The sequence below is a fragment of the Centroberyx gerrardi genome, chromosome 1 (assembly GCF_048128805.1).
Source record: "Centroberyx gerrardi isolate f3 chromosome 1, fCenGer3.hap1.cur.20231027, whole genome shotgun sequence".
In the NCBI taxonomy this organism is placed as follows: domain Eukaryota; kingdom Metazoa; phylum Chordata; class Actinopteri; order Beryciformes; family Berycidae; genus Centroberyx; species Centroberyx gerrardi.
This window is the reverse complement of record NC_135997.1, coordinates 1,046,381-1,074,105: the sequence shown is the minus strand read 5'-3', so window position 1 is coordinate 1,074,105 and position 27,725 is coordinate 1,046,381. Positions and strand designations below refer to the sequence as shown.

Below are 27,725 nucleotides of genomic sequence, written 5' to 3'. Positions count from 1 at the left end.
TCCAGACGGACGCTGGCTGGATTGTAATTCTTTTTAATGTAGTCTTTCTTTGTGAGCGACAGGATTTTAACACTTGAGCTCGACTCGCTCTGTGGCATTTTCTGTAAATGAAATGGGTTCTGCAATTAAAGGTTGCATCGGGGGAGGTAATATTACATAAATGAATGATCTATTCTGTTGTACAGACTAAATAATGTTCCGTATGTACAAAAGTGTAGTCGTGACATTATGTTTAGCAGAGTTGTGTTGCCACATTTTTTTGTTTTTTTCTATTCCTGGACAAGTCTTGTCTGTATCAAAATGTCTCATGTTCCTTTGCACTTTTGATGAGTGAATCACATTTGGGTTCAGTTCTAACCATGTTGGCGCATTTTTTTTTTAAATTGTTTTGTTCATGTTCCTTTGAAGTATCTGCAGGATTCAGACGATAATTGAACTGCTGTGTATATTTTTGTACTTTATTGTATTTTGTCATTTTGTTATTAATTTATTCTCAGTTATTTATATGAAAGATGTAGAGAATGTTTCTTAAGTCAAATTATTTAAGGATATTTTTGTCATGTTTAAGTTATTGATCATTCAGAAATCTTGAAATGTTTGTGAGCATTCACTCTTTTCCCGGCTTTTGACGAGAAAGCTTGTAATATACGTTTGGAAAATAATTTACCGTAATTTAAGAATGTAGACTAGCCTCTTTGAGAGGAACAAACCCTTTGTTGATAATTGTCGGTTCCTTCTCCCCGTGTGTATGATGACTCAAAACTCACCAACCACTCATTCTGTAAATAAGCCAAGTTTACTGACAAGCTTATTTAAAAAACCAAGGGGATTCCTACTCTTAGCTTTGACCTTGTATGGTTGTTTGCATGTTCAGCATTCGTCTTTTCTTTGCATGTCGTCGTTGGAATTGTTCTCCTGTCCCCTTTTCTCTCCTCCTTTCTTCACACTTATTTTGTTCTCTTTATTTCTGTTCTTTATGTGCATTTGTTTTGATTTGCCTTTTGATTTTCTTTCCCACGCCGTCCTCTTGCCCTTTTCTCCTTTGGTTACTGTGCACACACAGTAGCTGTGCAATGCATCCTCCTTATTCATTCTCTCAAAGAGGGACCTGGCGACCCGGCTGGGTGGGATTTGGTATCAGAGAGAAAATAAAGCAATACCTATCATTGTCCGCTTTCCTCTTTTCTACTGTGGGAATCCAGAGCACACAGAATGGACTTGGAGCACGGAGCGCTAGTACTGAGCAGGATAACCACTGGCAATGTATTCCCTTGTGATGTTACTGTGAACAACTTCAGTGCTAAAGGAAATAAATCTGTTGACTTTGGAGCTGTGTGGAGACGTGTGTCAGGCTGGTGTGACGCAGAGTGTTCTGAGTCGTTTTGGTAAGATGTTTATTCACAAAAATATGTACATATTTTACATATTCAGACTTAATTATCTACATGCAGCTGCTGAGAATTTACATAATACTAGAATGGCTTGCATAACTGTATGCACTGCAAAAAATATCCATCTTAACAAGAGATTTAGTGTTGAGTTTTGAAATCTTCTTTTCTTAAAACAAACAAACAAAACCTGCCAATGGACTGCGGTAATTTCACTTGTTCCCAATGCAAAAGCTTTTCTTGAATCAAGTCGTTTTCCTGGTGCTAGCTGCATGATCTTCCTTATTCTGCTTTGTTTCAAAATACAAATACTTTTTCTAGAAAATTCCTGAAACAAGTGAAACTACATTGGCAGAAGTGTTCACTTGTGTTAAGAAAAATAAGATTTTAAGATGAATGACTCGTTAAGATGGGCATTTTTTGCAGTGTATTCTTCATCTACACTAACATGATCTCACTAATCAGACTAAAGTGGAGCTTTATGGCTAATATTCCCATACATTGCAGTTCTTCTTAACACCAATGACACCCGAGTCGAGGGTTGTGTTTACTCTCGACACGCGGAGTAGAGTGTGTACAGTCTGTGGACCAGCGTGGCCTCCAGGTCCGTCAGGAGGGCGGGGGGGAGCCGGTCCGGTCCTGGCCCAGCGTGGGTGTCCGTCCCGGGGCACAGCAGGTCCTGACCGGCCCCTCCCAGCATCAGGCGGTGGAAGTCCTCTCTCTCCAGGAGCTGCTCCATGTTCTGGAGGAAGAATCCTTCACAAAACCTCCAGAGTTCAGATGCTCCGTGGTGCTACACACACACACACACACACACACACACGCACACATATACACACAGAGGATTATGCTTAGCTGCAGTCATAGTCATAGTCATAGTCATAGTCATACCCTGATAGCAAATCAGGGCTTGAAACACTTAAATAACTTTAAAAAGGAAGGTGAAAATCTCCAAAATGTCAACTTTTCAGGAACTAAGAAAAACCGCCAAAATGTATCATTTTGGGCGTCCTGAGATGATTTTTAGGATAGGAAAAAAATATTTATACATTTAAACATTTATTTATGCAAATTTATGATGTGTATTTTTTCTGATTTCTGTAATTATAGCTTCAGCCTCTCGGCCTCTTCCTCTGATAATTAATCAAATGAAACAACCTGAAAAGGGAAAATCATTAATTGGTTGAACTGTTCACTTCTCTGCATTATGCAGCCAGTGATCAGGAGGCGAGGAGGCGTCGCTTTGTTTTGAGGCGTCATGATGAGCCAAAAAGGTTAAGAACCACGGCTGTTGAGAACCATGTAATCCCTCAGTTGAAGTTAAAACATGAAAATAACCAAAATTAGAGATGCTGAAGTCATGTCAGTTTTCCTCTTACCTTAGCAGTGTGGTAGATGTGCACAGCGTTGTCCAGAGTCAGACTTTGCGACAGCTGCATCTCACAGCACCTCTGCAGCCCTTTGAGTTGGAAGAAAGCGGCCACTGGCAGCAGCTACAACACAATCAGAACAGATTTATTAAAACCCTCTGAGCAGTCAGCAGTAACTCTAACAGACTCCACCTAGTGTTGGACTGGCAAAGCAGCAGGTCAGCGACTTTACCTTCATGGCATCAGAGTACGACACGCTCACTCCCTCTGTTCCCCCACAGTACAGAGATTTCATCATCATCTGCAGGGAAAGATGCACGCTTTAACATGTAGAAGTATACAGTGAAGTGTCAGTATGATCCATCCAAAGCCCTCGTTAACAAGTGAGTTTGTCGTTTCCGTCCCACCTGGAATGTGCTGTAGGTCATGTGACTGACGTGGATGATGTTGTCGGGGGAATCGCCGAGCATGCACCGAAACCTGGCGGGGGAAACACACACCAGAACATCACTTAACACACACACACATTACATAACAACTAGGGATCTTAAAGAGTTATTTTAAAGGAGAATCTCAATGTGTTTTGGAGTCATAGCCTTTACTATTGTCAATAATAACTGTCCAATAATTTTGCAATGCATGCCCCGTGTAGATTTTTTAAGGCTTCGTGTTTCCTGTGATGGATTCTCTCACTCTGTGGAAGCTGTTTTTCATACTAGACAAGAGTGAATGGCAGTAAATGTCTTCTTCTAAAGGAGGAAAACGAGCGCTGATATCTGTAACTATGCTGACTGTGAGCTGACACCACACTGGAACTGACTTATAATAAAACCGGTGTTATCCTTTAAGTAGATAATGATGCCGGTCATGTTTTCAGTCTCAGATAATGCACGTGTGAAGCAAGGTTATTATAGTTTTGCATTTTTCATTAGTTTTTATTTTTATTTCGTTTTGACTTTTTGTTTTCAATTTCAGTTTAGTTTTAATTAGTTTTTAAAGCAGGTTTGCTAGTTTAGTTTAGTTTTTATTTTTTGAAAATGCTTAGTTTTAGTTTAGTTTTTATTAGTTTCAGTGTTAGTTTTAGTCTTTTTTTGTAATATGGGGTATTTGTCAGGGGCGAGATTCAAAAAGGTAAAAAAAAAAAGGAAGATATATTTCATATCCACCCAAAATACTAGGCTTATGTATGAAATAAATTGACAAAGACAAAAACTAAAGACATTTTCTCTACAATTTTAGTTTATTTTAGTAAACACACAATACAGTTTCAGTTAGTTATCGTTTTTTTGTAAAGCCTCGTTTTTATTTTTATTTCAGTTAATGAAAATGTTTTTTCACACCTAGTTTTCGTTATTTCGTTAGTTTTCGTTAACGATAATAACCTTGGTGTGAAGTGACAGAACAGAGATCTCACCTCTCAGAAGCCGACATCAGGAGAACCCGGTGAGCGAAGAACGGACGCCCGTCCACCATGAACGTCACATCCGACATCTCCTGATTGTTCAGGAAGTGAACGTCTGAGGAGAGAAGCAAACTGGTGAGTGGAACTGGGAGGTGATAGCAACATTATTAGTCAGTGCTAAATATCGATGCAAATTTTCACACAACTCCCACAGTCTTCTTCTTATTACCTCCACCAAGAAGGTTGTTTTCTCCCCTGTTAGTTTGTCTGTCTGTCAGCAGAATGTATCAAAACCTTTTCAACGGATTTCCATGAAATTTAGTGGACTGATCAGCCTTAGGCGAAGGAACAGATGATTCGATTTTGGTGGTGATCTGCATCTTGGATTTCCACCATTAGACAATTATATATTTTTTGCCATAACTATGAAACCTGCAGAGATAGAGACTTGATTCCAAATCCTGAGGGGGATGTTTGCAAGACATCAATTTACATTACAATGTAAGTGATAGGAATGATGTATTTGGGTGCAACAGCAAGCTGGAGAATTGTTCAGCATTGGCAGGTTTGCGCTCTCCAAGTGCCTTCTTGTACTCGGGAAGAAATAAACATCGTTGCCATGAATGCACCATGCTGGAGAGAATCCCTTTTTTTAATAACCAAGCGTTGTACAATTTTCTCAACTCAGAGAGAACCATGAAAATCAATGAAACTGGAGTTACAAGGTTTCCACATGACAACAGCAGCATTGTAAATGACCTTTAGTATGCCCAGCATACTTCAAGAATTTGTTGTTTTTCATGTTTATTCATCTTGTAAGTATTTTCTTAAGGTTAGGTTATTATTTGGCCCGTTATTTTAGATATTAAGGTTGGGGCTTTTATTTTGAAGGAGTCTTTACGGAAAACGGAGAAATCTGTATAGTAGATCGTCAAGTGTGTCCGCATGGCACGGTGTCTGCCTAACATTAGAAAATGCTGGCTATTTTGTTTGTTTAGCACCAGGCTGATAAGGGCACAAGGTTTGTCATCGTTTCGTTTCATGTGGTGTTTAATGTTTAGTCATGTTGTGGTGCTTTTTTATAGTTTTGCCGAGTTTTATGCTAGTGCGTTTAGGCTAGCAAGGCTGCTATATTAGCTCAATTCAAGGCAATGCTGTCGGTCTTAAAGGGCATTTATCTCGGTAGAGTTTGCTTGCTAGTATAAAGAAATGCAGCATTTGTGTGTTTTGCAGTAACTGCAATATATAAGGTTAAAGCTGCATATGTAACATAAAAATGACTGTTATGACTGTTAATATTTCATTTTAAGTTAAATATGCTTACCTATAGCACTCTATCAGAGGTTGTCACTAAGCTAACAGGTTAAAAAGGTGATATTTCATGATTGGAATATAAACTGATTTATTTTCAGTCAGAGGTTAATAATACATGATTTTCGTTTTGTTGAATATTGTAAGGCTATAGTGCAATAAGCTTATCATCAGAATGTGAAAAGATGGTAATGCTTTTATTTTTGTTTCCTTTTGTAGCTCTTACGGTGTGTTCAAGGGGTGTTCATGGTTTTCATGGAGCTACAGTGTCGTCTATTTGCTCAAAAATAAACACTTTGTGAACCATCAGTTTAAGAGTTAGACCATCATTCAGCCGGGGATGCTACAAGCATGTTACCTAGCTGTGTAGACAGAGTGACATTCATGGGGGGAACAGGAGGAACAGCAGTGCAGCCGTAGCAGTGAGAGAACACAGACGCCAACCGCTTGGTCATCACATAGTCCTGCAGAGGAAGACAACATGGACGAGTTCAGACAGGAGCGATAACTTTACCATGAACAACAAACCCTGGAGCCAAGACATGATGCTGACCCAGGACCTGTGATAAGACAGACATTTCAAACCTGTTCTAGCTAATCATGTTATTTTAGGGTGTGATCACACTTACAGTTGTTATCTTTGGTCTGAACCAGAGTGGAAAATTTGCATTGCATTTTTGTATTTGGTCGTTTATGTTCACACTGCAGAATTACAGGTGAACCAGGGTCATCCCGCCTGGTGAAGGATTTTGCCGATGGGGCAGAGTCAAAACAAATCTGAATCCAGTCTCTGTAACTTTATCTCAGCATGATGGACTTGTCTGTCTCTTCTTCTGTGGTGTTCATACCAGTTAAGAACACATGAAGAAACAGCTGAATATGAGCATCAATCCAGACTTCATTTTGTTCTGCTAGGCTTTCCAAGCATGAGGAACTGTTGGCTATCAGATGTCCACATCTGTCTCCTTCTACCCATAATCCCTTGCATTTTGGGGTAATTTGCTGTAGTTGGTTTACGTTCTCGCTCCTAACGAACCGCACCGCAGTTCTCTTGTTATAGGACTGAGACTCTCTGGTGCCAGAGTTCAAATGGCATCGTTCTCACCTGGACAAACAAACTTCAACTAAACCGCTCCAAACACCCTCAGTCTCAGGTGTTTCCAAGGTTGTTTCATTTGGAGCAGGACTCGACCACACCGTAACAGACTGCCAAGCCACATCAACACAGCACAAGAAGACACAGAGAGGTGTTTTGGGCTCCAGCTGTACCTTGCTGGTTACCAGCATGCTGAACATGAGTGGTAAGCCTGTGGAGATGAGCTCCTGGCTGTAGTCCTCTGTCCTGATGGAGGGGAACTCGGTGAGGAGGGAGAAGGTGAGCTCGTCCCTGGACAGCTGCTGCGCTCTCTGCAGAGACTGCAGCCACACATGGAGCCTCCAGGGAACTCCTGCAGGGAGCGGGGGGAAGTATGAACAAGGTCTTAGAATAAGTCTGCAGTATGAAACGGAAATATTAGATCATTTTTGCACTGGACTCAAGCATTCAACAAAGTAGTTTTGATTCCTCAATGGAAAAATACCCGACCTAATCATAGCAACCGTAGGTGATCAATGGCACACAAGACCGCCCTGCAAAGGCAGACAGCAGTAACTGTTTTAGTGTTTCAACACGACAAAGACCAAGCTGTGGTCGATTAATGGATGTTTTGAATTTTAGAACTGAAATATCTCAGCTTTAAAAGTGCTTTCCTCCATGACTTTCTGTATAAATCAGTGTTGTTACATTTTCAAAATCAGGAAATAGTAGTTATAATTATATTTACCTCTTTCAACTGACAGCTTGTTGCCTTTTGTAAGACCCCCGAAAATCCCTGCCCTTTCTAGTATTTAGATATCAACAAAAATTCTACCCATGAATGCTAATAAATGATATACTCATTCACTCAGGAGATAAACTCAGTTGCACATCTCATGTCATTGCTGCTCCTTGGCTCTGTAGTGCAGGAGACTACAGCTTGCTCACCCATCGCTCTGAGCTCCATGGTCACATCAAGGTAGCCGTGCTCAGCGCTGTAGTAGGCGGCCTGTTGGAGAGCTTTCATCCTGGCCTTACACAGCCTGGGAACTGGACCTGCAGGACCAGGAGCAGCAGACTGCTGGGGAGCATTGTCCTCCTGCTCCTCCTCCACTCCTTCAGCCAGGATCTCCTCCAGAGACAGGACGTCCTCCTTCCTCTGCTGGGGCTGCAGCAGCAGCCTCCTCAGGACGTTCCTGTAGCAGAGGAGGGGAAGGCTGAGTAAGCACTTTTTCTGTCATGCATAATAACCCTCTGGAGTCACAGTAACAGCAACAACAAATTACCTACTTTTGTATGTTGATGAATAACTTATTGCTTGTACAACAGAAACAAGCAGAGAAATGAAAGTGCAGATCCTAATTTTTCCATCGATCATCATCAAAGTCTGTAGACCAATCAGAAGCAGAGATATTATCACTTTAAATTAGATGAAAAAAGTAAGTGTTGTATGTAAAATCTTATTTTGCGCAAAGTAAAACCAAACTTTTGTATTTTGATCTGTAATTTGACGCTCGTTTGATGTAGAAAGAAGTGGAAAAAAGCTGCAGAAAGTGCGGACTCTAAACTTTCAATGTGTTCCTAGCAAGTCTGTTGACCAATCAGAAGCGGAGCTGTACAAGAAGGGACCAATCATATGAAAAGCTAGATTTATACCTGAAGAAGAAAAATGATATCATTCTTTAGGGGTCAAAACGTTTTTTTTTAGGTGGTAAACAAAGGCAAATTTCAATGTATTGCAAAATTGCAAAAATGAGCTTAGACTCCAAAGGGTTGAGGAAAAATCCACTCTCAGATACTCTTTCACTGTTATGTATCGAATCAAATCAAGTTTCTATGCGTTGAGGGAAATTGTACAACCCCTTGGTCTTATAAAACCTTTTCAAAACCCCACTTGATAAACTCAAAAATGCATTGTGGAAAAGCTGAAAAGAAAGCTGTTTTTTTAGTACCATAACAGTTGACATTTTGGACATTTTGAGAGACGAGGTTTTCACAGGACGGCAGCGACATGATAATCTAACAGCATCGTTGGAGATAGAAAGATACCTTCAAGCCAATCCACTCTACTGTATACTCTGCTGCCCACCTGTGTCCGTGTGCCGCTGCGTAGCTGAAGCAGTTCATATCCTCGTACAGCGGTGATGTCAGAGAATTCCCATGATGCACCCTGAGCAGAGGGTCTGCCCCATGGGCGAGCAGCAGGCTCACCATTTCATAGTAACCTGAAAAGACAAAAGTTTACAGCTGTGCCACAGACTTTCTGCCTGAGGAGATCAGGCTGCAAAATCAGTGTCTTCTTTAAAATCACTTCTTAAAACACTTTTACAGACTGTTTTCATGTGATTGATTTTATTGTGTTAATTATGTCCCACTGTTATAAATATTTTCATTTTTTAATTCTTCCATCTCGTTATAATGGTGTTCATTTCTACTTTATTTATATATACATCTTCTGAATTTGAAGCACTTTATAACTTTGTTTTTTAAAAGTGTTATTATTATCATCCCTGCTATGGTGATGGTAATGTATCAGTACTATAACATATAATCCTGCCAGCTGCCCTACATACACAATTTTTTTATTATTTTTTTATTGCAAAACAGACATATATATACTGAGAAACACCAGACATAGTTACAAACAGGACGTAACATTAATTCACAAGGAAAAACAGCACCAGAGGACAGGGAATATGACTAATATGTTGAAAGTTGGCCAGGACTGAACGTGTTTTGATGCCTCATAAGCATTGACCCAAACTGTGAACAAAACAAGCAAAAATGGTCACACTTTATTTGGACAGTCCAATGTTGATACTCAACTTCCTATCAAGTGACTATAATGTGTCACTAAAAAGTCTACTGAGTTTCAAGTGAGACTTGTGTGAATAAGTAGTCTATAGATATTCAATGTCTGGGTTGGGGTTAATGTTAGAAATATGGTCAGGTTAGGGTTAGGGTTACATAGTCTGTGGAGAGTCACCAAAAAGGCAAGTGACACTTTGTTGAACATTTACTTTTTGCCACCTAATAGTGAGTTGAGTATCAACTTGGACTACCCAAATAAAGTGTTAGCAAACCCATATATACTATATCTTTTCGCAAGCTTTTAGTTAGGTTTAAAGTGTGTGGTTAACAGGAAAACTTTTATTTTAGAATCAGTATTATTACTATTATTACCTTTTTAATAATAATACCTTCTTATCTTATTCCTTTTTATTGTAAAACCTTCTTATCGTATATGTTTTTATTTTTTTTTATGTTTTTGTATATGTAATACCTTCTTATCTTATATGTTCCTATCTTATATGTTTTTGTCATGTATGATCTTTGCCTATTTTTTGCTTTTTATTTTGAAGCACATTGAGTCTACGCCTGTCGTATGAAATGTGTTATATAAATAAACTTGACTTGACTTGACTACATGTTGGAGCTGTATATGCACCTGCAGCAGAGGCCAGCTGTAGCGGCGTCTCGGCCCAGCTCTCCTGGCCGTCCATCAGCGCTCCTCCGTCCACATCCGCTCCCGCCTCCAGCAGCAGCTGCAGCACAGACAGCAGACTGTCAGGGTGCATTCATGTTACTCCCCTGTTTCAAACTGCCACTTATTTAAACTACAGTCAATGGAGAAAAGGCGCTGCACCGTCCATCTTTTTAAGCAGAGCGGAGTCTTTATTTTCTAAAGTTGAGAAAATGTTTTAGAGGAGATCACGTGATGTTGACCGTGTTTTTGTCAGCTGACCAATCAGAAGGAAGAAGGGGTGGGGTTTCAGATTATGTGGGCAGTTTACGCAACACAGTCTCCTAAAGCTCTGAAAGGCAGATTACTGTATGTGATGTGGACACAAATAATCTGAAGATTACATTCCTCCAACAAAAATTATTATGTGACAGCAGGGATTGGACACAACATTTTCACCTGTCTGTCTGATGAAAAGGTTAGCTAACAGTTCAGTTTAGGCAGGTAAAACAACTTTGGCTACGGTTATAGTTAGGGATTTGGTCATGGCTGAATTAAAAAAAAAAGACTTTCCACAAACTAATTCCATTTTCTAGTTGTGTCTCCTCCACTTAATCCTTTGCTGCTGGGTAAATGCATTTCTCTCATTTTTCGTGCACGGAGCTCATTAATTGAATTTCAAGACAGAAATTTCAGGGGACCTCCAACAAAAGAACGAAAATGGAGAAAGCAGAGGTAGAAAAGTTGGTAGTAGTTGTTCCTCGGATCATTAAGAGTCAGTATGGAGCACACTGGCTGTGTTGTGGGAGTTTTGTTTGCTGATAACAGCAGTTACTGCAGCAAGTCCTTATGGAAACAAACAGCTTTTTATTATCAGCACAAAATGCAGTTGAGGCAGCATTTTTCTACAAAAACAACTGAATAGTGTGAACATGCCCTTACTTTGTATAAAGGGTCAGTCCACTGAAATTTATCCTACATGACCGTGGAAGCCAGCATCCACCTAAGATCTAACCTGAACCACAGAGAGATCTAACCTGAACCACAGAGAGATCTAACCTGAACCACAGAGAGATCTAACCTGAACCACAGAGAGAGAGATCTAACCTGAACCAGAGAGAGATCTAACCTGAACCACAGAGAGATCTAACCTGAACCACAGAAAGATCTAACCTGAACCACAGAGAGATCTAACCTGAACCACAGAGAGATCTAACCTGAACCACAGAGAGATCTAACCTGAACCACAGAGATCTAACCTGAACCAGAGAGATCTAACCTGAACCACAGAGAGATCTAACCTAAACCACAGAGAGATCTAACCTGAACCACAGAGAGATCTAACCTGAACCAGAGAGAGATCTAACCTGAACCACAGAGAGATCTAACCTGAACCAGACAGATCTAACCTGAACCACAGAGAGATCTAACCTGAACCAGAGAGAGATCTAACTTGAACCAGAGAGATCTAACCTGAACCAGAGAGAGATCTAACCTGAACCACAGAGAGATCTAACCTGAATCACAGAGAGATCTAACCTGAACCAGAGAGAGATCTAACCTGAACCACAGAGAGATCTAACCTGAACCACAGAGAGAGATCTAACCTGAACCACAGAGAGATCTAACCTGAACCACAGAGAGAGATCTAACCTGAACCACAGAGAGATCTAACCTGAACCACAGAAAGATCTAACCTAAACCACAGAGAGATCTAACCTGAACCACAGAGAGATCTAACCTGAACCAGAGAGAGATCTAACCTGAACCACAGAGAGATCTAACCTGAACCAGACAGATCTAACCTGAACCACAGAGAGATCTAACCTGAACCAGAGAGAGATCTAACTTGAACCAGAGAGATCTAACCTGAACCAGAGAGAGATCTAACCTGAACCACAGAGAGATCTAACCTGAATCACAGAGAGATCTAACCTGAACCAGAGAGAGATCTAACCTGAACCAGAGAGAGATCTAACCTGAACCACAGAGAGATCTAACCTGAACCACAGAGAGAGAGATCTAACCTGAACCACAGAGAGAGAGATCTAACCTGAACCACACAGAGAGATCTAACCTGAACCACAGGCAGGTGACCGTGCAGCACAGCGAACGTCAGGGCCACCCAGCGCCGACTTCCAGGATGCACCGACGGGTGTTTGGGAGAGCAGCCTGGGACCTGAGCAACACAGAGACACAGATCACACTTCAGTCATCTCGGCCACTAAAGACGCTCATCAGTTGCGATGCAGAGAGCGCTACAACCAAACCAAAGTGTTTACCTGTAGGTCCAGGTTAGCTCCGGCCTCGATGAGCATCTGGACCAACGCCTCGTCTCCCGCTGAGGAGGCGTACATCAGAGGAGTCATACCCTGCAGGAGAGGAACACGCAGCGACAAAAGCTTTTATTAGACTACTTGTTAGGGCTGCACAATTAATTCGAACACTGCAATTTTATGTTTCCACAATTAATAGGGATGGGACGATATGCTTATCTCATATCTAATATCTCATATCTAATAAAAGTTCAATGACAACAAAGTCTGACTGCAGAATTATTATGTTTATTTCTGAGCCACAAATCTTTCTAGCGATGGCATTGGCTTGTTAGAATGTAAACAATAATTTAAAAATGTCATTACAAAGTGCAACTAATATAATTTGGATTGAGAGATGGGAAGCTGTCTCATTTGTGATTACTACAGCAGAATAAAATGGAGCTAATATCACAATTCATTTCTGACCCACGATACATATTGTCACATTTTTGTATTGCGATATATTGAATTTCGATATACTGTCCCATCCCTATCGATTAGTAATCATGTAATTCAGGGATACTGAAGTGTTTGTTATATTTTCAATTCCCCTGAAAAGTCCCAGTATGGTTTATCAAGCACTTCCATTATTCCTGTCCAATCACAACCACTGAATGTGCAACATGCATCATGTGACCAAAACGAAAAGTCAGCTAGAGAAGCAGCAGAGAAACCTGACATAGAGAATCTGTGGAAAAACGTGGCAAAGGATCAAAGTTGAAAAGATGTTAGAAAGGAACATCCTGAAAACGTTGTTTTAGTTCCTAAAACTGGATCATCGTCTGTCATTTGGAGACACTTTAGTTTTAAATCAGATGAAAACAAACAGGTACAGATTTTGGGCAAAGTTTGCCCAGAATTTAGTATATAAGGGCACAATAAGTGTAAAGCAGTAACAGTGAAAACAAGACTTTCTAGCTGCTGCTACTTAGAGAAACACGGCACTGAAAAAAAGTGAAAAATATGTTATGGTGCAAAAATGCAATAAAATAATCTTGTTTCCTGAAACCAAGACAAATAATCGTGTTTAATAAATAATCATAATCACAATGCTTTGCAAAATAATGAGCATTATCATTTTGTCATAATCATACAGCCCTACTTCTTGTGTTGCATCATAACCTTGCACTTGACTGACACGCCGTCCCTAAACACACACACACACACACACACACACACACACACACAGTAAACGCTGACTCGCTCACCTGGTCGTCCATGGTGTCGAGCCCCTCGGCCCCCAGCAGCCGAGCGGCCTGGAGCAGCAGGTCCGCTCGGCCGCAGCACAGCATCCTGAAGCCCAGGTCCAGCTGGAACTTGGCTGAAGCCGCTTCCGCGTCCAGACACTTAAAGGAGTGGAAACAGCACTCCGACCTGCAGGGGGAGAGAGCTGGAATGATATTCTGACACAACTTCACCCACTGACAAGCTGCACGGGATGGAGAGGTCACACTGGGAAAGAGGAAATTCAAGCAACACTTGTAGGACTGAGGACAGTTTTTAAAAACACCGGTTTTACCAATAAATCTTTGTTCTCAGTACTGAAAATGTTGCTGGAATTTTCTCTTTGACCGGATGGAAAGAGAAACCAATGGATATTTAGCAGGTTTGGGGTCAATTCATGAATGAACTCATCAATTAAAAAAAAACTACAGGAAACAGAATTGGAATTGAATTGGAATTTCAGGAAGTATAATTTAATTCAATGTTTTTTGTTTTTTCTTAACACATATCTGAAATTACACATAATATTATACAGTATATTATCAATGCTGAATATCAACAACAAAGGAAAATTAGTTGAGAATTGATCCTGCATAACATAATCCATAGTTTATGATTGAATGTATTTGATCTGTTGAACTGTCTTTTATTTGATTCATAATATTTGATTCAAAGTGGAATTTCATTGTATTTACCATGCATTCTCAGTTCAGTTCATGAATGGCTCTCATATGATATTTACTGTAGCCATCTATAGTATCATGTCACTAACACAACACTAACTAGCAACTTGGTGAAAAGTATTTGATGTTGATTATCACTCAGTACGCTTATTGGCCTCCTACTTTAGCTGTCTGGGTTCACAATCCAATCCCGGGAGGAGCTGTCTGGCCGTCTGTCTGACATCATCGCTGTCCACCAATAGGCTGCGGCGATGCTCGGCATGCACCACGGCAACCCTGATCCATTCCATGAGAGGAGGGAGCAGCAGGAAGGGCCTGGAGGAGGAGGAGGAGGAGGGGGAGGAGGAGTCACTGAGGAAGCACAGAATCTAACTGGCTGCTGAATAAGTCCTGTGATGATAATGTAGACCAGCTTGTAGTCAACAATACAGTGTGTTTGTGCTTGTTAAAGGTGCCATGTGTAGCATTTTTAAACATCAATATATTATCAAATTTGTGATACCTTGGTATAATTAATGTAAACAAATGTTGTAGCCTCTATCTCACACCTGTAGTATTGTTAGTGCTAGTGATTCTCCACATTAAGACTACATTTCCCATAAACCCTGTTGCTTCCTCTCCCAATCACATCTATCCCAAATCATTATTTTGCCAAGAACACGAACGTTGCAGATAGACATAAACACAGACGAGACACACACACACACACACACACCTCTCTTTGCTGAGCGTCATGGTGGGAGGCTCCAGGTTGAGGTTCTCCAGTGATTCCATCTGCGGGCTGGACAGGAAGTAGTAGAGCGTGCGGAGGGCATCCGGCGCCCAGGATACCGACGGCTGATTGGCTGAGCGGGCGGGGCTGCCGGAGGGACTCGCGCTGCGCAGACGCTGCATGTGGTGCATCGCCCGAGACACCAGGTCACCTGCAGGGGAAACAGTCAGACTCAGAGGTTCGGGACACCATCAGTTTTTCAGCATTTTTCCGCCTATACTGCGCCATTTTGAAAAATCCAGAAGAAGTGGACGAGAGGAGCGGGGGAGGGGGAGTGGGGTGGTGGAAACACACGCAGGACAGGGAGAGCGGGTGGTAACGTGTGACCTTCAAATAGTCATTTCAACTGTTAGCTGGCGATAAAAAAAGCCAGGATTTTCCACACAAAATCCATAAAACAAACATCATGCAGTGCAATTTCAAGATTATAACCAGGATGTATCTGTTTCATTATAAACCGTGAATATTGATTAACAGCTGAAAAAAGTGAGTTCAGGGTGTCCTATCTCTTTAATATGGAGTTTACTTACAGAGGTTATAGCAGTCATGACTTCTTACTCATAGATATAGATTACTAAATTAGAAATATGTGATATGTGTTATAGCATAACGCAATAAACACAAAAAATGTTAACATGGACACATTATGAAATAGTGGAACCATTCTGATAATATCATTAATCTATCACTGTTGTTGGGTGTTAACTTTTCAGGAGCTAAGAAAAGCAGCCTTGTTTTAGAGTTTATCTAATGGGTTTTAGAAAGGATGGCAGAATTTTCTCAACTCATACTGAGGAGCGGAATCCTCCAATTTAAGTTAAAACGTGAAAATCACCAAAATTGGAGTTATGAGGTTTTCACCCGACAGCGACGATGTGCAGAATATAAAAATGAGGGAGAGATGTGAAAACTGAGGAAGCGAGTGTACGAATCTACAACAGTATATCTGGTGTGCAAATGTGCATTGTATTCACATTAACAAGGCTACAGAAGGCCATACACATGCACATAAACTGCTGTAAACAATACAGGCACTCAGCCCTTTTATTTTCCTTTTCTAATAAGTGTCCAGATAATGAGTTTTGGGGGGTGGGGGAGGGGGAGGGGAGGTGGAGGTGGAGGTGGGGGTGGGGGGTTGGGGGTTGCAGCAGCGTCGGCAGGATGTGAAGGTGCCCTTGTTTTCTGGATACAAGCCCCAGGTTGTTATGTAACCAAGGGGAGCTGGCAGCCCATAATGATCTGTCCCAGGAGCCAGACGCCGGTCACAGTTTAAACAAACACACACAAACACAGTAGCTGACTGTGGCTCAGTCATAATGACACACACACACACACACACACACACACACTTACTGAGCTCTGCGATGCTGCCCACACAGGTGGCCAGCAGCGCCTGTTCCAAGGTGCGTAGCTCCAGCTGGATGTAAGCGTCCTCCCTGCTCTCCACTGGCTCCTCGGGAACCTTTGTGTACGGGCTGACATGGGCTGGCAGCGATAGCTCACCTACACACACACACACACACACACACACACACACACACACACACACACACACATACACACATAAGCATTGTTGTTGTTATGCAATAACTTTGTATCCCCAATCATTCCCTTTTTTGTCTTTTTAGGGGAATCATAGTTTCCATTACATAGTGGAAATACATATTTAAAGTAATAATCCACAACATTTTCATACAAATAAATTTATGTTTTGCTACTCTTTATCACTGATTGCTCTAACCCAACAGTGATCCAACATATATCCAGTTCATAAAGCTTTTCTTCTGTCTGCTCTAAACAGCCGGTGTCTGGTCGCTCTTTCCTGGGAAAAATCCTCTGCCGCACAGGAAGTGATGCGTTTTACGTTTCCGGTTTGTTGGGAATAAACAGAAGAAGAAGAACTGGGTAGTTAGCATGAGCAGTGATAGCCACCATGGCTGAACAGACAGAGAAAAGAGAAACTCAAACTGCATCAACACAAAGTCCAAGCTCCGCCCACACTGTTTGATTGACAGGTGATCTGTGGGAAGTGCAGAGCAGAAACAAAGATGGAGACTAAATAAAAATAAGACTAATAAAATATCACAGATTACCACTTTAAATACTTCTGTGTTTTTTGACATGTAATTTGTAACTTTAACCAGGGACAGTATTTTGGTCTTTTAGAAATGCTCAAATACTTCCGTGAAACATGAGTGTTTGATCAGAAAAAAGTAACATTCAAATGTCAAAACTGCAGAAGAAATCTATGCAAACTGCACAGAAAGGACCAAGACAGAGATTCAAACCCAGGAGCTTCTGGCTGTGAGGCGAAAGCACTACCCACTGAGCCACTGAACCAACAGTCCTAGTGTTAGTATTTAAGTATATTAGGTAGTTATTAGGTTTACAAAAGGTTTACAAGAGACTGTTGTCATTTGAAACACTGAATTAGTGCTGTAACACAAAAAAAAACAAGTAAAACCATAGAATCGTCACATTTATGTTATTCAGACTGATTTTTAATGAGTCAGCTGTCAGAGCTGATGTCTTAATGCTAATTGACACTGGACCACCTGTGGAGGGATTTGAACCCAGGATCTTCTGGTTTCCAGCCAGTCTCTCTATCCACTGGACCAGCTTCCCTCCCTGACCCCAGGCTTCACCTTCATCTCTTGTTCAATGAAATGTTTGGAATGATAAACTTGTATAAAGGCTATAAAGACTACACTTTACAGTCAGGGACTCCAGCTGACACTCTTATCTAAAGCAGCTTTAAAACACTGAGAGGTTTGATATATAGAAGCAGTCACTACTACAGTGGTAGGTGCAGGAATTGAACACACAACCTTCTGGTTACAGTCTCTCTAACCACTGGACCACTGTGGCTTCCTGGGTTCTGTCATCTGATTACCTCTATTGAAAAGAGCTGGGTTCAATAACAAGACTGGAAAATGGCAAATGTGGTTGCAAACAGTTTGCTAGCAGAGTCCAGACCACTTCCTTTCCAGTCCTCAGATATCTAATGTTCTGTAACTCAGGAAATCCACACAAACATGCAAACTCAAACATAAAAACTGAGAAGATTCAAACATACAACCATCTTGCTGTGAGGCAGCAGTACTAACCAATGAGCCACTGAGCTGTATTCATTAGCAATGACAGGTAATGGTGACATATAGTAGATCAGTGTCTCTAAATAGTTTTGTGAGCAACAGGTTTTAATGTTCTTAGATACCTAAGAACACTATCAGATATTAGCTATCAGATATCTGATGTACACAGACATCAGACCTCCACATACCTCAGATCAGTTCAGAGCTGCAGCCTCCAGCAGCCTCCTGAAAAAAACTGAAACTGATACTTCAAGTCTTCAAAATAAAAGCACTAACCAAAATCGCAAACTACATAAAACAAAATGACAACACAAACTAAACGAAAGCACAAACCAAGAAGACTGCTCCAACAAAAACAAATACTGAAGGGGGAATCAAACAAAAGTGAAAACATAACCAAAATCACAAACTGCATAAAACAACACAACTAAACCAAAACCCTAACCCAAAAAGCACAAACCAAAATGACAGCTTCAACAAACACAAAAACTAAGCACTCAGCATCCTGCACTGATGCCAGATTAATGACTCTGATGTGTATATATTGCCGTTGTATGTGCATATATATGAATGAATGTCTTTGTCTGGGTGGTATGGAAGTATACGTGTGTGTGTGTGTGTGTGTGTGTGTGTGTGTGTGTGTGTGTGTGTGGTAGGAGTTAGTGTTATGTATGTATGTATGAATGTAAGAAATGGGAGCTGGGGCTTTTAACCAAAGTCACATTCCTTGTATGTGTTGCATACTTGGCCAATAAAGCCTGATTCTGAATAAATATTTCCAGAAATAAATGCTCATATACCTTTATATTCAATTTTCAGTTAAACAAGTTATTATTATTATTACACCCTGAGAAGAAGAAAATTCTGGAGGAAACACTGAATATTTACTTTTTAATCTTTTTAGTTTTTTTCAATTTTTTGTTTGGCAGAGAGTAAAGCCAGTGTGTGTGTGTGTGTGTGTGTGTGTGTGTGTGTGTGTGTGTGCAGTTTTCCTTTAAGCATCACACATTAAAGAAAGTCATTCCACACAGAATATGAACATAATGACAGAGAATGAACCACATGAGAAACTTTCCCTCATGTTTTCTGCATGATAAACCACACAGTCAGCCATGTGTGTGTGAAGTGATGCACACACACACTCCTCTAACCACAGAGCCTGAAAATACACACACACACACACACACACACGCTCTGCTCACACACACACACACACACACACACACACACACACACACTCATACCCAAGGATAACTAATTACATTTTCTCACGTTACTGTAAGTGAGTAGCCTTTTTGTGTTTTTTAAAGTCAGCAATTTTACATTGACTTAAGTACATTTTTACAGAAGTATTGTACTTAGCTACATTTTAAATCACATCCATTACAGAGGACAGATTTTGTGCACTTTATTGTGTAATTTCCAATTTTACAATTAAAAGAGTCTACTTTGAACTCTTTTAATTGTAAAATTGGAAATTTAAGTTAAAAGTTTAAAAGTTACTGAGTTACTTTTTAGAAAAGAGTCTACTTTGAACTCTTTTCTAAAAATTAACTTAGTAACTTACTCTGAGTTCATTTTAATTGAGACACTTTTTACTTTTACTGCAGTAGATTTTTACACCAGTATTTTTACTTCTACTTAAGTAAAATATCAGCAAAGTAACAGTACTTTTACTTTAGTAGGACATTCTCGTACTCTTCCCATCAACATGCACACACACACACACACACACACACAGATGAGACCCCCATCCATTGTGTCATGCTGAACAGGGTATTTGCTGACTCTCGATCTTCTACACAATGGAAACAGCTCTAGCAGGGGCGATCTGCAGAAAGCCGAGCCTGGGATGAAGAGCTTTCCACAGGCAGCACACACCAAGTCTACTTCAGACTTACTCAACCGTTCACCGCACGTGTGAGAAAATACATTTGTTCTAGGGTTCGACCAATATGGGTTTTTGAAGGCCGATATATTTTGGACTGAAGCTGCCGATAGCCGATATTTTGTGCTGATATTCAACATCTTTGCATTTGACAATTTTTATGCCAAACAATTCAGTTTCCTCCAGGATTTTGTTCTTGTCAGGGTGGAAAAACCTCTGAAACGGCAATGAGATCATCATGGGACACTAAAACTCTCCACTGAAACCCTGGATGATAATAACTAGAATAACTAGAAGACAGTCTGTAGAGCACAAACCTCCACAAACGCTGAACAATTCTCGAACTTGCAAAGCTGCAGCCTCCGTAACAGTTCATGTTTGTTTATCATTTGTCTTCCAGGTTTGATTTTCAGACAAAATAGCACGTGAATGCAACGCTGTTTAGAAGTCCCAGATGTCAGATTTTCCCACCAGCACATGAACGCAGCATAATAGTTATGGCAAAAAATGAAAATTGTTTAATGACAGAAATCCCAGATCCAGATCAGCACCAGAATCTAATCAGCTGATCCTGGGGCCAAGAGCGATCCGATTTCAGACAAATCTGTTTGCAACTTTTTCAGATATCTTCCTAACAGACAGACAGACAGACAGACACACAGATAGGCAGACAGACAGACACACAGACAGACAGACAGACACACACACAGACAGACAGACGGGTGAAAACAAAACCTCCTTACAACTTCACTGGAAGGAGTGACAATGAAACATATTCATGCACATTTGTGTGAATCCAATCAAAATGTTGCATTAGAATCCATTCAGAAACCAGATCTGATTTTTAATAAAAGTAGCAAGATACATCACTCCATCTGTAACACCTGGAGAACACACCGAGGGTTTCTGAAAGTCGGGTCTCGTCTTGACTGGAAGAAAGAAATCTTTGGTTCCTGAGGAGCAACAAGACTCCGGTTCAGCAGTTAATTTGTATTGATCACCCTGCTGCTTAGGAAAAGGAACATGTGAACAAGTATCTATTCATGAGCCGCGGTCGCACACAACAAGAGACCAGTCTGGAGCGTGGACAAAGCACAAATGACTGTTTTCTAATCCCTACCTGTGTAGTGTACCCCCCCCCCCACACACACACACACACACACACACACACACACACACACACACACCTCAGCTACTGTGTCCAACACTGCACTGCTTACTTCCATAATCATGTGTGATTAAGTCATTTCCCTTGACTCTCTGCTTGTGTGTATGTGTGGCTGAATAAAAACAGAAGTCGACATGCACACACCCCCCCATCCATCCTAAGAGAAAGAGAAGAAGTGTGTCTGTTTGTGTGTGTGTGTGTGTGCCGGTGAGCGTGTGTGTGTGTCCAGATGAAAACAGAGGCACAGTCACCAAGCCTGACACAACAGCTCTTTTCTGCTGTGTGGTATAATGCTGCAACTGTTTGGTCAAGGTTTGGTCGGGACAACAGAACCATAGAGGGGCAAGACGGTGTGTGTGTGTGTGTGTGTGTGTGTGTGGGCAGGCTATAGTCAAGCTATAGTCAAGACCACCTTAGTCAAGTCCATGTCAAGTCAAGACCACAGCAAATCAAGTGAAATTCAAGATCAAGACAGCGAGGCAGTATCGCTCTGCAAAGCCAAAGAGCAGTAAATGCATAAGCTGTGAAACTGAAAAACAAAAGAAAAATCTAAATTTATCTCTTGCAATAACAAAAGTGTTCCTGATACATACGTTTTTTTAAGTGTTCCTGATACAAAAGTTTCATAAGATTTTTAGTCATATCAACTTTTTAACCTCATAATAATGACTTAAAACAATGAATAAGCCCATATCGATCTAACTAGAAATTTGAAGGCAGCAGGGAAACTTCGGTTTTTAAGCCTGAAAGTTTTTACAGCGTATTTGGACAGCAGACAAACCTGACAGAAACTACCGTCACTGCAAAATAATGACATCCTAGGTAACATGTATGTCTTTTATTTCAGTGTCATCAGCCACACCGGAGAAGGGAAGCTGGTGCAGGAGTGAAGTCTGCATCAGAACAGAACTGACTGTAAGCAGGAGGTAGCAGATTTGATCCCTGCAGGTTTAAACAAAACACCGATCCGCTGCAGTCAGACCCTGATCCCTCTGCTGAAACACACATCATCTCCCACAGTCTCCCACATGCCAACTTTTCAGGAACTAAAGAAAACAGTCTTGTTTTTAGCTTGATGACAATGACAACCCACTTAGTCACCACACTTATTGTATATACTGTATATTTTTTCAGGAATCTCTTCTCTCTTTTCTTTTCTTCTTTGTTTCCGACGTTTGCTATTTAAATTCTATTTGTAAAGCTTGATTGCTGCTTGTTCGTCTGTCTAAATTTTTGTATATTGCACCGCACCAACCTCACCGAGTCAAATTCCTAGTATGTGAAAATGTACCTGGCAAAAATACATCTGATTCTGAAATAAATCTGACTGATGCATTTTGAAAGTGTTTCATACTGTAAGCCCAAGAGGTCGGAGAACATCTCGACTCATAGAGGAACCATGTGATCCCTCAACTGCAGTGAAAACATGAAAATCGTCAAATTTGGAGTTACAAGGTTTTCACAAGACAGTGACATGCATGTGTGTGTCTCAGAGGGATTCACAAAGACACAAAATTCCTACTTACAGTCATTTTAGTGTGGAATCAAAGGCTCTAAACAGCCAGAGCTCCTATTGGCGGAGAGCCTGGCGGTCAGCAGTCAGCGGCGGGTCAGGAGGAGGCGCAGAGGGCCGGACAGCTGGAGAAAGTGTCTGATCTGCAGCGAGATGGAGCGGAGAGCGGGAGTAACTCGACGCTCACTGTGCTACAGAAACTTCATCTAATGCTATCTCCATCTGGCCTTTATGCAAAACCATAAAACAGAATGCAATTTTTTTTTTCCAGTCGTGCGGTTTTCAAAGCTTAGCTACAGTGTTTTCTCACGGAAAGGAAACTCTTCTTCCTTCTCTCTGTTTGGTCAGAGAGTGAAGGACAGAGCCAGTGAGAGAATTTCATGATTAAACTCGATGATTAATTAAAGGTTGATGATCTTACGAGTCTCCCCGATTAACAACTTCAATTAAACGCATCACTCTCGCTCCCTCGTTAGACCTTGTGCTTTTCCTCAATAAAAACACTGTGCATCTTCGTGACAAGAAAGGCATCAATCTCATGTTTTAACAACAGCTTCTCCATCCCTACATGACAAGCGGGTCACTTCTGTCTTCTGTCCCTCGCTCTAGACTCTTTAAACTGTGGAACGCTCCTCCATCGGACTGAAGATCTGCAGACTCACATGCAGCTAAAGACTCTTCTGTTCAGCCTGAACTTCGTTTAGCCTCTGTGTGTGTAATTCTGTGTATTTTTATGTCTTATTGTATTTATGTCTTACTGTTGGTGTTTTTTACTGTTTCCTGGTCTTATTTTAACTATTTAACTCTTGTGAAGCACTTTGTGGCTTTGCTCTCTGAAAGATGCTACATAAATAAACTTTACTTACTAATCAAACTTTTTGGCTTTTGATCCTTTTTTTGACTCGTGACTCCTTAAAAGATGGCTACTAGTCCCCCGTCACAGACTGCATTTGCAGACTAGTAAACAGTTCAACCAAAAAATTATTTTCCCATTTCAGGTCGTTTCATTTGATTATCAGAAGAGTCAGAGAGGCTGAAAACTATTCAGCATTTCACAAGGAAAAAAAGCAAAAATTAGGGAAAAATCTGAAAATTCCACATGGTAATAAATTTGTATAGTAGAAATGTTTTTTTCATATCCCATACATCAATTTGCGACACCAATGCCAAATTATCTTATGACCCCCTGGGGGGTCCCGACCCCCATGAGAACCCCTGCTCTAATCTATGGTGAACAATATCGAATCACTACTGACTTCTGGCTCCATGTTCACGTCCACAAAGCCTTGTGTCAACTGTGGGCAGAGTCTGCGTCAACAGCATCCGTTCACACTGGCTCCAGACATGTCAGACCCCATTCAGCCCCCCCACTACACCACACCACACCACCCCACCACCCCCCAGGTTCACAAGATTACGCTGCCAAAACAAAGTCTTCCCGCCAAATCTGCCAGCGTGTTTGTCATGCTCTGCAGTGGAGAGTGTTTTGGTCACGTTTTCACCAGCGGCAGCGGTGAGGCTGAATGATCTGGGATGAGTATCTACCTGAGATTTTTCTGATAGATGTTGCAATTGTGACATAATGTGCGATATAATGTGTTAAAGTCAAGCTTCAGTTCAGTATATTTGATTGTTTAATTTAAAACATTTTACAGAGCAACATTACCTTTTAGATGAATTGCTTCCAACATTTGCAAACGGAACAATTACCACAAAAGTCACTATGCAAATTAAAGTGCACAATAAATAAATCTTTAAACAATTGCAAACAGAACAGAACAGGAGCTTTACGTAAGCAAGTTCTCTAACATTGAGCTTAAAGGTCCAATTCATTTAACTTGAGGCTCAGTGTGAAGTGAAGGGGCGGCAGCTAGCTGGGACAAAGACTTACTAAAGCATAAAGCCCTTAAAAAGGAGGAAAAATAAAGGGTCAATTGAAAGGGAAGTGGCAGTTATAATCTGAGCCTGCAGATCTCTGTGAGCATAACTGAGTGCAGAGGCAGTAGAAGTTTGCAGATAACGACATTACAAGCTGTGTGTCAGAGCAGCAGAGCGCTGAGCGAGGCTCCTGCTAACAGAGCGGCAGACTTTTCTCACATTTCACTGCTGGGATTCACTTTTATCGCTGGATAAGGCAGAACAATTTCGCCATTGTTTTAATGGTCGTTACCATGACGTTATTAAAAAGTGAACGAGGTAACAGAGAGTAGCATGGCCATTTTTTTCTGTGTGTGTGTGTGAGTGTGTTGGACTTGGCGCTCCAGTGGGTGCCGGTGCCTGTTCGCCCCGGGCCGGGACAGCACCTACGGGTGTTTATTTAGCGGGACAGACACTTAGAGACGGGAACCTCCTGCCTGCAGCCGGGGCGGGAGTGAGGGCTGCTTTGTGTCCGCTGTGCGGATCAGAGGCTAAACAACAAAACGCTTATTCCCATTCAGGGTCACTGAGGGGGTTGGAGCCCTATCCCAGCATGCATTGGGCAGAAGGCAGGGAAACACCAGCTAACACAGATAGACAGACACTCCCATTCATACCTATGGCCGATTTAGAGTGTCCAATCCACCTGACTGGACTGTGGGACACAAAATATCATCTTTTGGCAACCTCAGTCTAAAATGGCCTTTCAAAACACATATTGGACGAAACCCTATTTGCACGGCTAAATATTTTGTACACTCATCAACACCTGTCAGTCATTTTAAACCATTAATTATCACCCTCTGTTCATCAAACACGTACCCAGACAGCAGTTCCCCTGACATTCTCTTAACGAGGTGTCACCCAGAATGTCAGGGGAGCTGCTGTCTGTTACTTGTTTGATGAACAGTGGGTGATAATGATTTATAATGACTGATAAATCTAAGATGAAAGGAGGGTTTCATCCATTTTTTTGAAGGCCGATACAGAGATTTAATATTACCGATATTCAATATCGTTAAATTTTATCATTTCCATGCCAAAAAACTACAAAGATTCAGTGTTTTGCCCAGAGTTGTACTCTTGTCAGGGTGGAAAAGCCTCTGAAACAGCAGTTAGAGCATCATGGGACACTAAAACTCTCCACTGAAACCCAGACTGATGAAACTATTTTAGGGTTAGCAGCTCTTTAAGGCAGAGAGACTCTTGTTAGTGTTCTGGTCTGGATGTTGTGAACCATGTCTCTGGTTGAACTTGCCAGACCACACACACACATACACACACACACACCCCAGAGAGCATCTGACCACATGTGTGTATCAGTAAGGATCTTCCACTTCCACGTCCGTTATTATTACCCAAAATGCCTGTTTCCTGTCTGAGGGGTTTCCCTGGAACCTTGTCACGGGATCGGTAGACTTCTAAAACCAGCACTAATTATCCAGACTATTCTCTCAGCAATTTAACAGGGTCAGACCGGAGACGGAGGCTGTTTTGGGGGGTTTCTGGTGCAGAGTCGTCCCGCTCAGAGAGAGGCCCGCTGCTGACAGACAGGATGACAGTGTTGTGTGTCAGTGAACCAGAATCTCACCCTTTGTTACAGCAGGATTCATCCACATGCTAACCAACCGATGACGACAGACTGACCCCTGTGCATCCAGCCAGTGTGTTGTCAGCCTCTCTCTCTCTCTCTCTCTCACACACACACACACACACACACAGACACACAGGCCTTGTGATGGTTCCCAGTATGATGTATGTGGCTCAGTGGAACAATTGCTTTCATCCTTTAGGTCTCTGATATTGCTCGATCTTTCTCACAGATAGAGGCTATTACCTGAATGGATAATAGAGAAGAGAGGAGAAATATACTCGGGTTTTGAGAGAGTGTGTGTTCTTTACATTTTGTGTGTGTGTGTGTGTGTGTGTGTGTGTGTATGTGAAGACAGATGCAGATGCCAAGAGATCTCTTTCCTATAGAATCCTATATGATTTTCATTTTGCTTCCCCTAAAATCTTGCAGGATTTACAAAGTATAATAAGAGTGAAATTTAAGGAGAAGGGCTGATCATTAATAGTCACTGCAGGCAAAATGGAAGGAACATGAGCAAAACTCTTCCCAAGGGTTAACGTTTTTAATTTAATTTAATTTAATTTAATTTAATTTAATTTAATTTAATTTAGTGGGAAATGTGCGCAGTAATTTGTACTTTGATGAAAAAAAGAGAGAAAAGTTGGTGTCATGAGATAGTTGAACTCACCATTGGCATTTCTGCCACATATCAGATGCTCACAGCCCTGCAGCAGCCCCCACAGCTCCGCGTCGCCGTTCACGGTTCCCTCCAGCAGCTCTGCGGTCACCGGGCAGCAGGTGACCCCGCCGCCCCCGCCCTCCTCCCCGGTCAGCCTCGCCGCCTGCAGCGCCCGGCCCGCCACCTCCTCGGCCAGACTCTCCACGCACGCTGTCAGGCAGACGGCCGCGTACTCGTGCACACGCACCGACACGCGCGTTTCCACCATCCACCTGAAGAACCGACCCACGGATAGCTTCAGCCCGCAGCGCGCAGATTTGCCCCGCTGACGCACGGTGTCCCCGGAGCTCATGCAGTGCAGGGACACGGCCTTCACCGTGGAGGTCGCGCACCTCTCCGCCAGGCTCCAGCTCAGCACCAGGCTCACCGCGCTCTGGACCTCCTGCCGTGTGCACCGCCTGTGGAGCTCGCTCAGCCGCTGCGCCTCTCTGGAGATCCGGACCAAGGCCCTGCGCAGGAGAACCGACAGCCGGTGAACAGCGTCCCCGGTGAACGACGCGTCCGACCCGGCGACTTTACGCACGACTTCCCGCAGCTCCTGCTCGGTCCAGGGATACTCCTCCAGCTCCGGCAGACAGGGACACTTGGCCAGGATGTCCGCCGCGTCCTCCGGCACCGTGCTCACCGTGTCCCAGCTGCCGTTCCTGCTGTACAGAGAGCCGGCGTGCTGCCACCAGGCTCCCCGCTGAGGAGAGCTCATGTGGGAATGAGACTGCCTCGACCTGTCGGAGGAGGACAGGCTGAGGGACGGGCAGGAGTCCCCGGCCACATAGCCCGGATCCAGGCTCAGGTCCTCCAGGGTTTTCATCAAGAGACTGCTCGACAT

General features: G+C 42.0%; 1 protein-coding gene across 2 annotated transcripts; it reads right to left on the bottom strand.

Moving 5' to 3' along the window:
• Window positions 1–1,558: 1,558 nt before the first annotated feature.
• LOC139930081 (ankyrin repeat and BTB/POZ domain-containing protein 2-like) lies at window positions 1,559–27,725 on the bottom strand. Of its 2 annotated transcripts, XM_071923163.2 has the most exons (18): window positions 26,849–27,725; window positions 16,360–16,509; window positions 14,950–15,157; window positions 14,397–14,549; window positions 13,536–13,701; window positions 12,292–12,381; window positions 12,087–12,188; window positions 9,995–10,091; window positions 8,636–8,771; window positions 7,495–7,742; window positions 6,741–6,919; window positions 5,830–5,935; window positions 4,173–4,275; window positions 3,166–3,238; window positions 2,991–3,059; window positions 2,768–2,881; window positions 2,064–2,181; window positions 1,559–2,006 (listed from the first exon to the last, which is right to left on the bottom strand). In XM_071923163.2, the coding sequence occupies exons 1-18, from the start codon at window positions 27,723–27,725 to the stop codon at window positions 1,936–1,938; spliced, it is 3,060 nt and encodes a 1,019-aa protein (XP_071779264.1). In that variant the 3' UTR covers window positions 1,559–1,935. The 2 variants fall into 2 exon arrangements, with proteins under 2 accessions (XP_071779264.1, XP_071779263.1); XM_071923162.2 differs by having other exon boundaries at window positions 1,559–2,181.

Coding starts and splice junctions, on each gene's coding strand:
- LOC139930081 (XM_071923162.2), bottom strand. CDS start 27,725: ATGTCGAGCAGTCTCTTGATGAAAACCCTGGAGGACCTGAGCCTGGAT. Junction 13,702..14,396: donor TGTGAACCCAGACAGCTAAA/GTAGGAGGCCAA, acceptor CTCCCCCTGCAG/GTCGGAGTGCTGTTTCCACT. Junction 2,882..2,990: donor CGTACTCTGATGCCATGAAG/GTAAAGTCGCTG, acceptor ATTGTGTTGTAG/CTGCTGCCAGTGGCCGCTTT.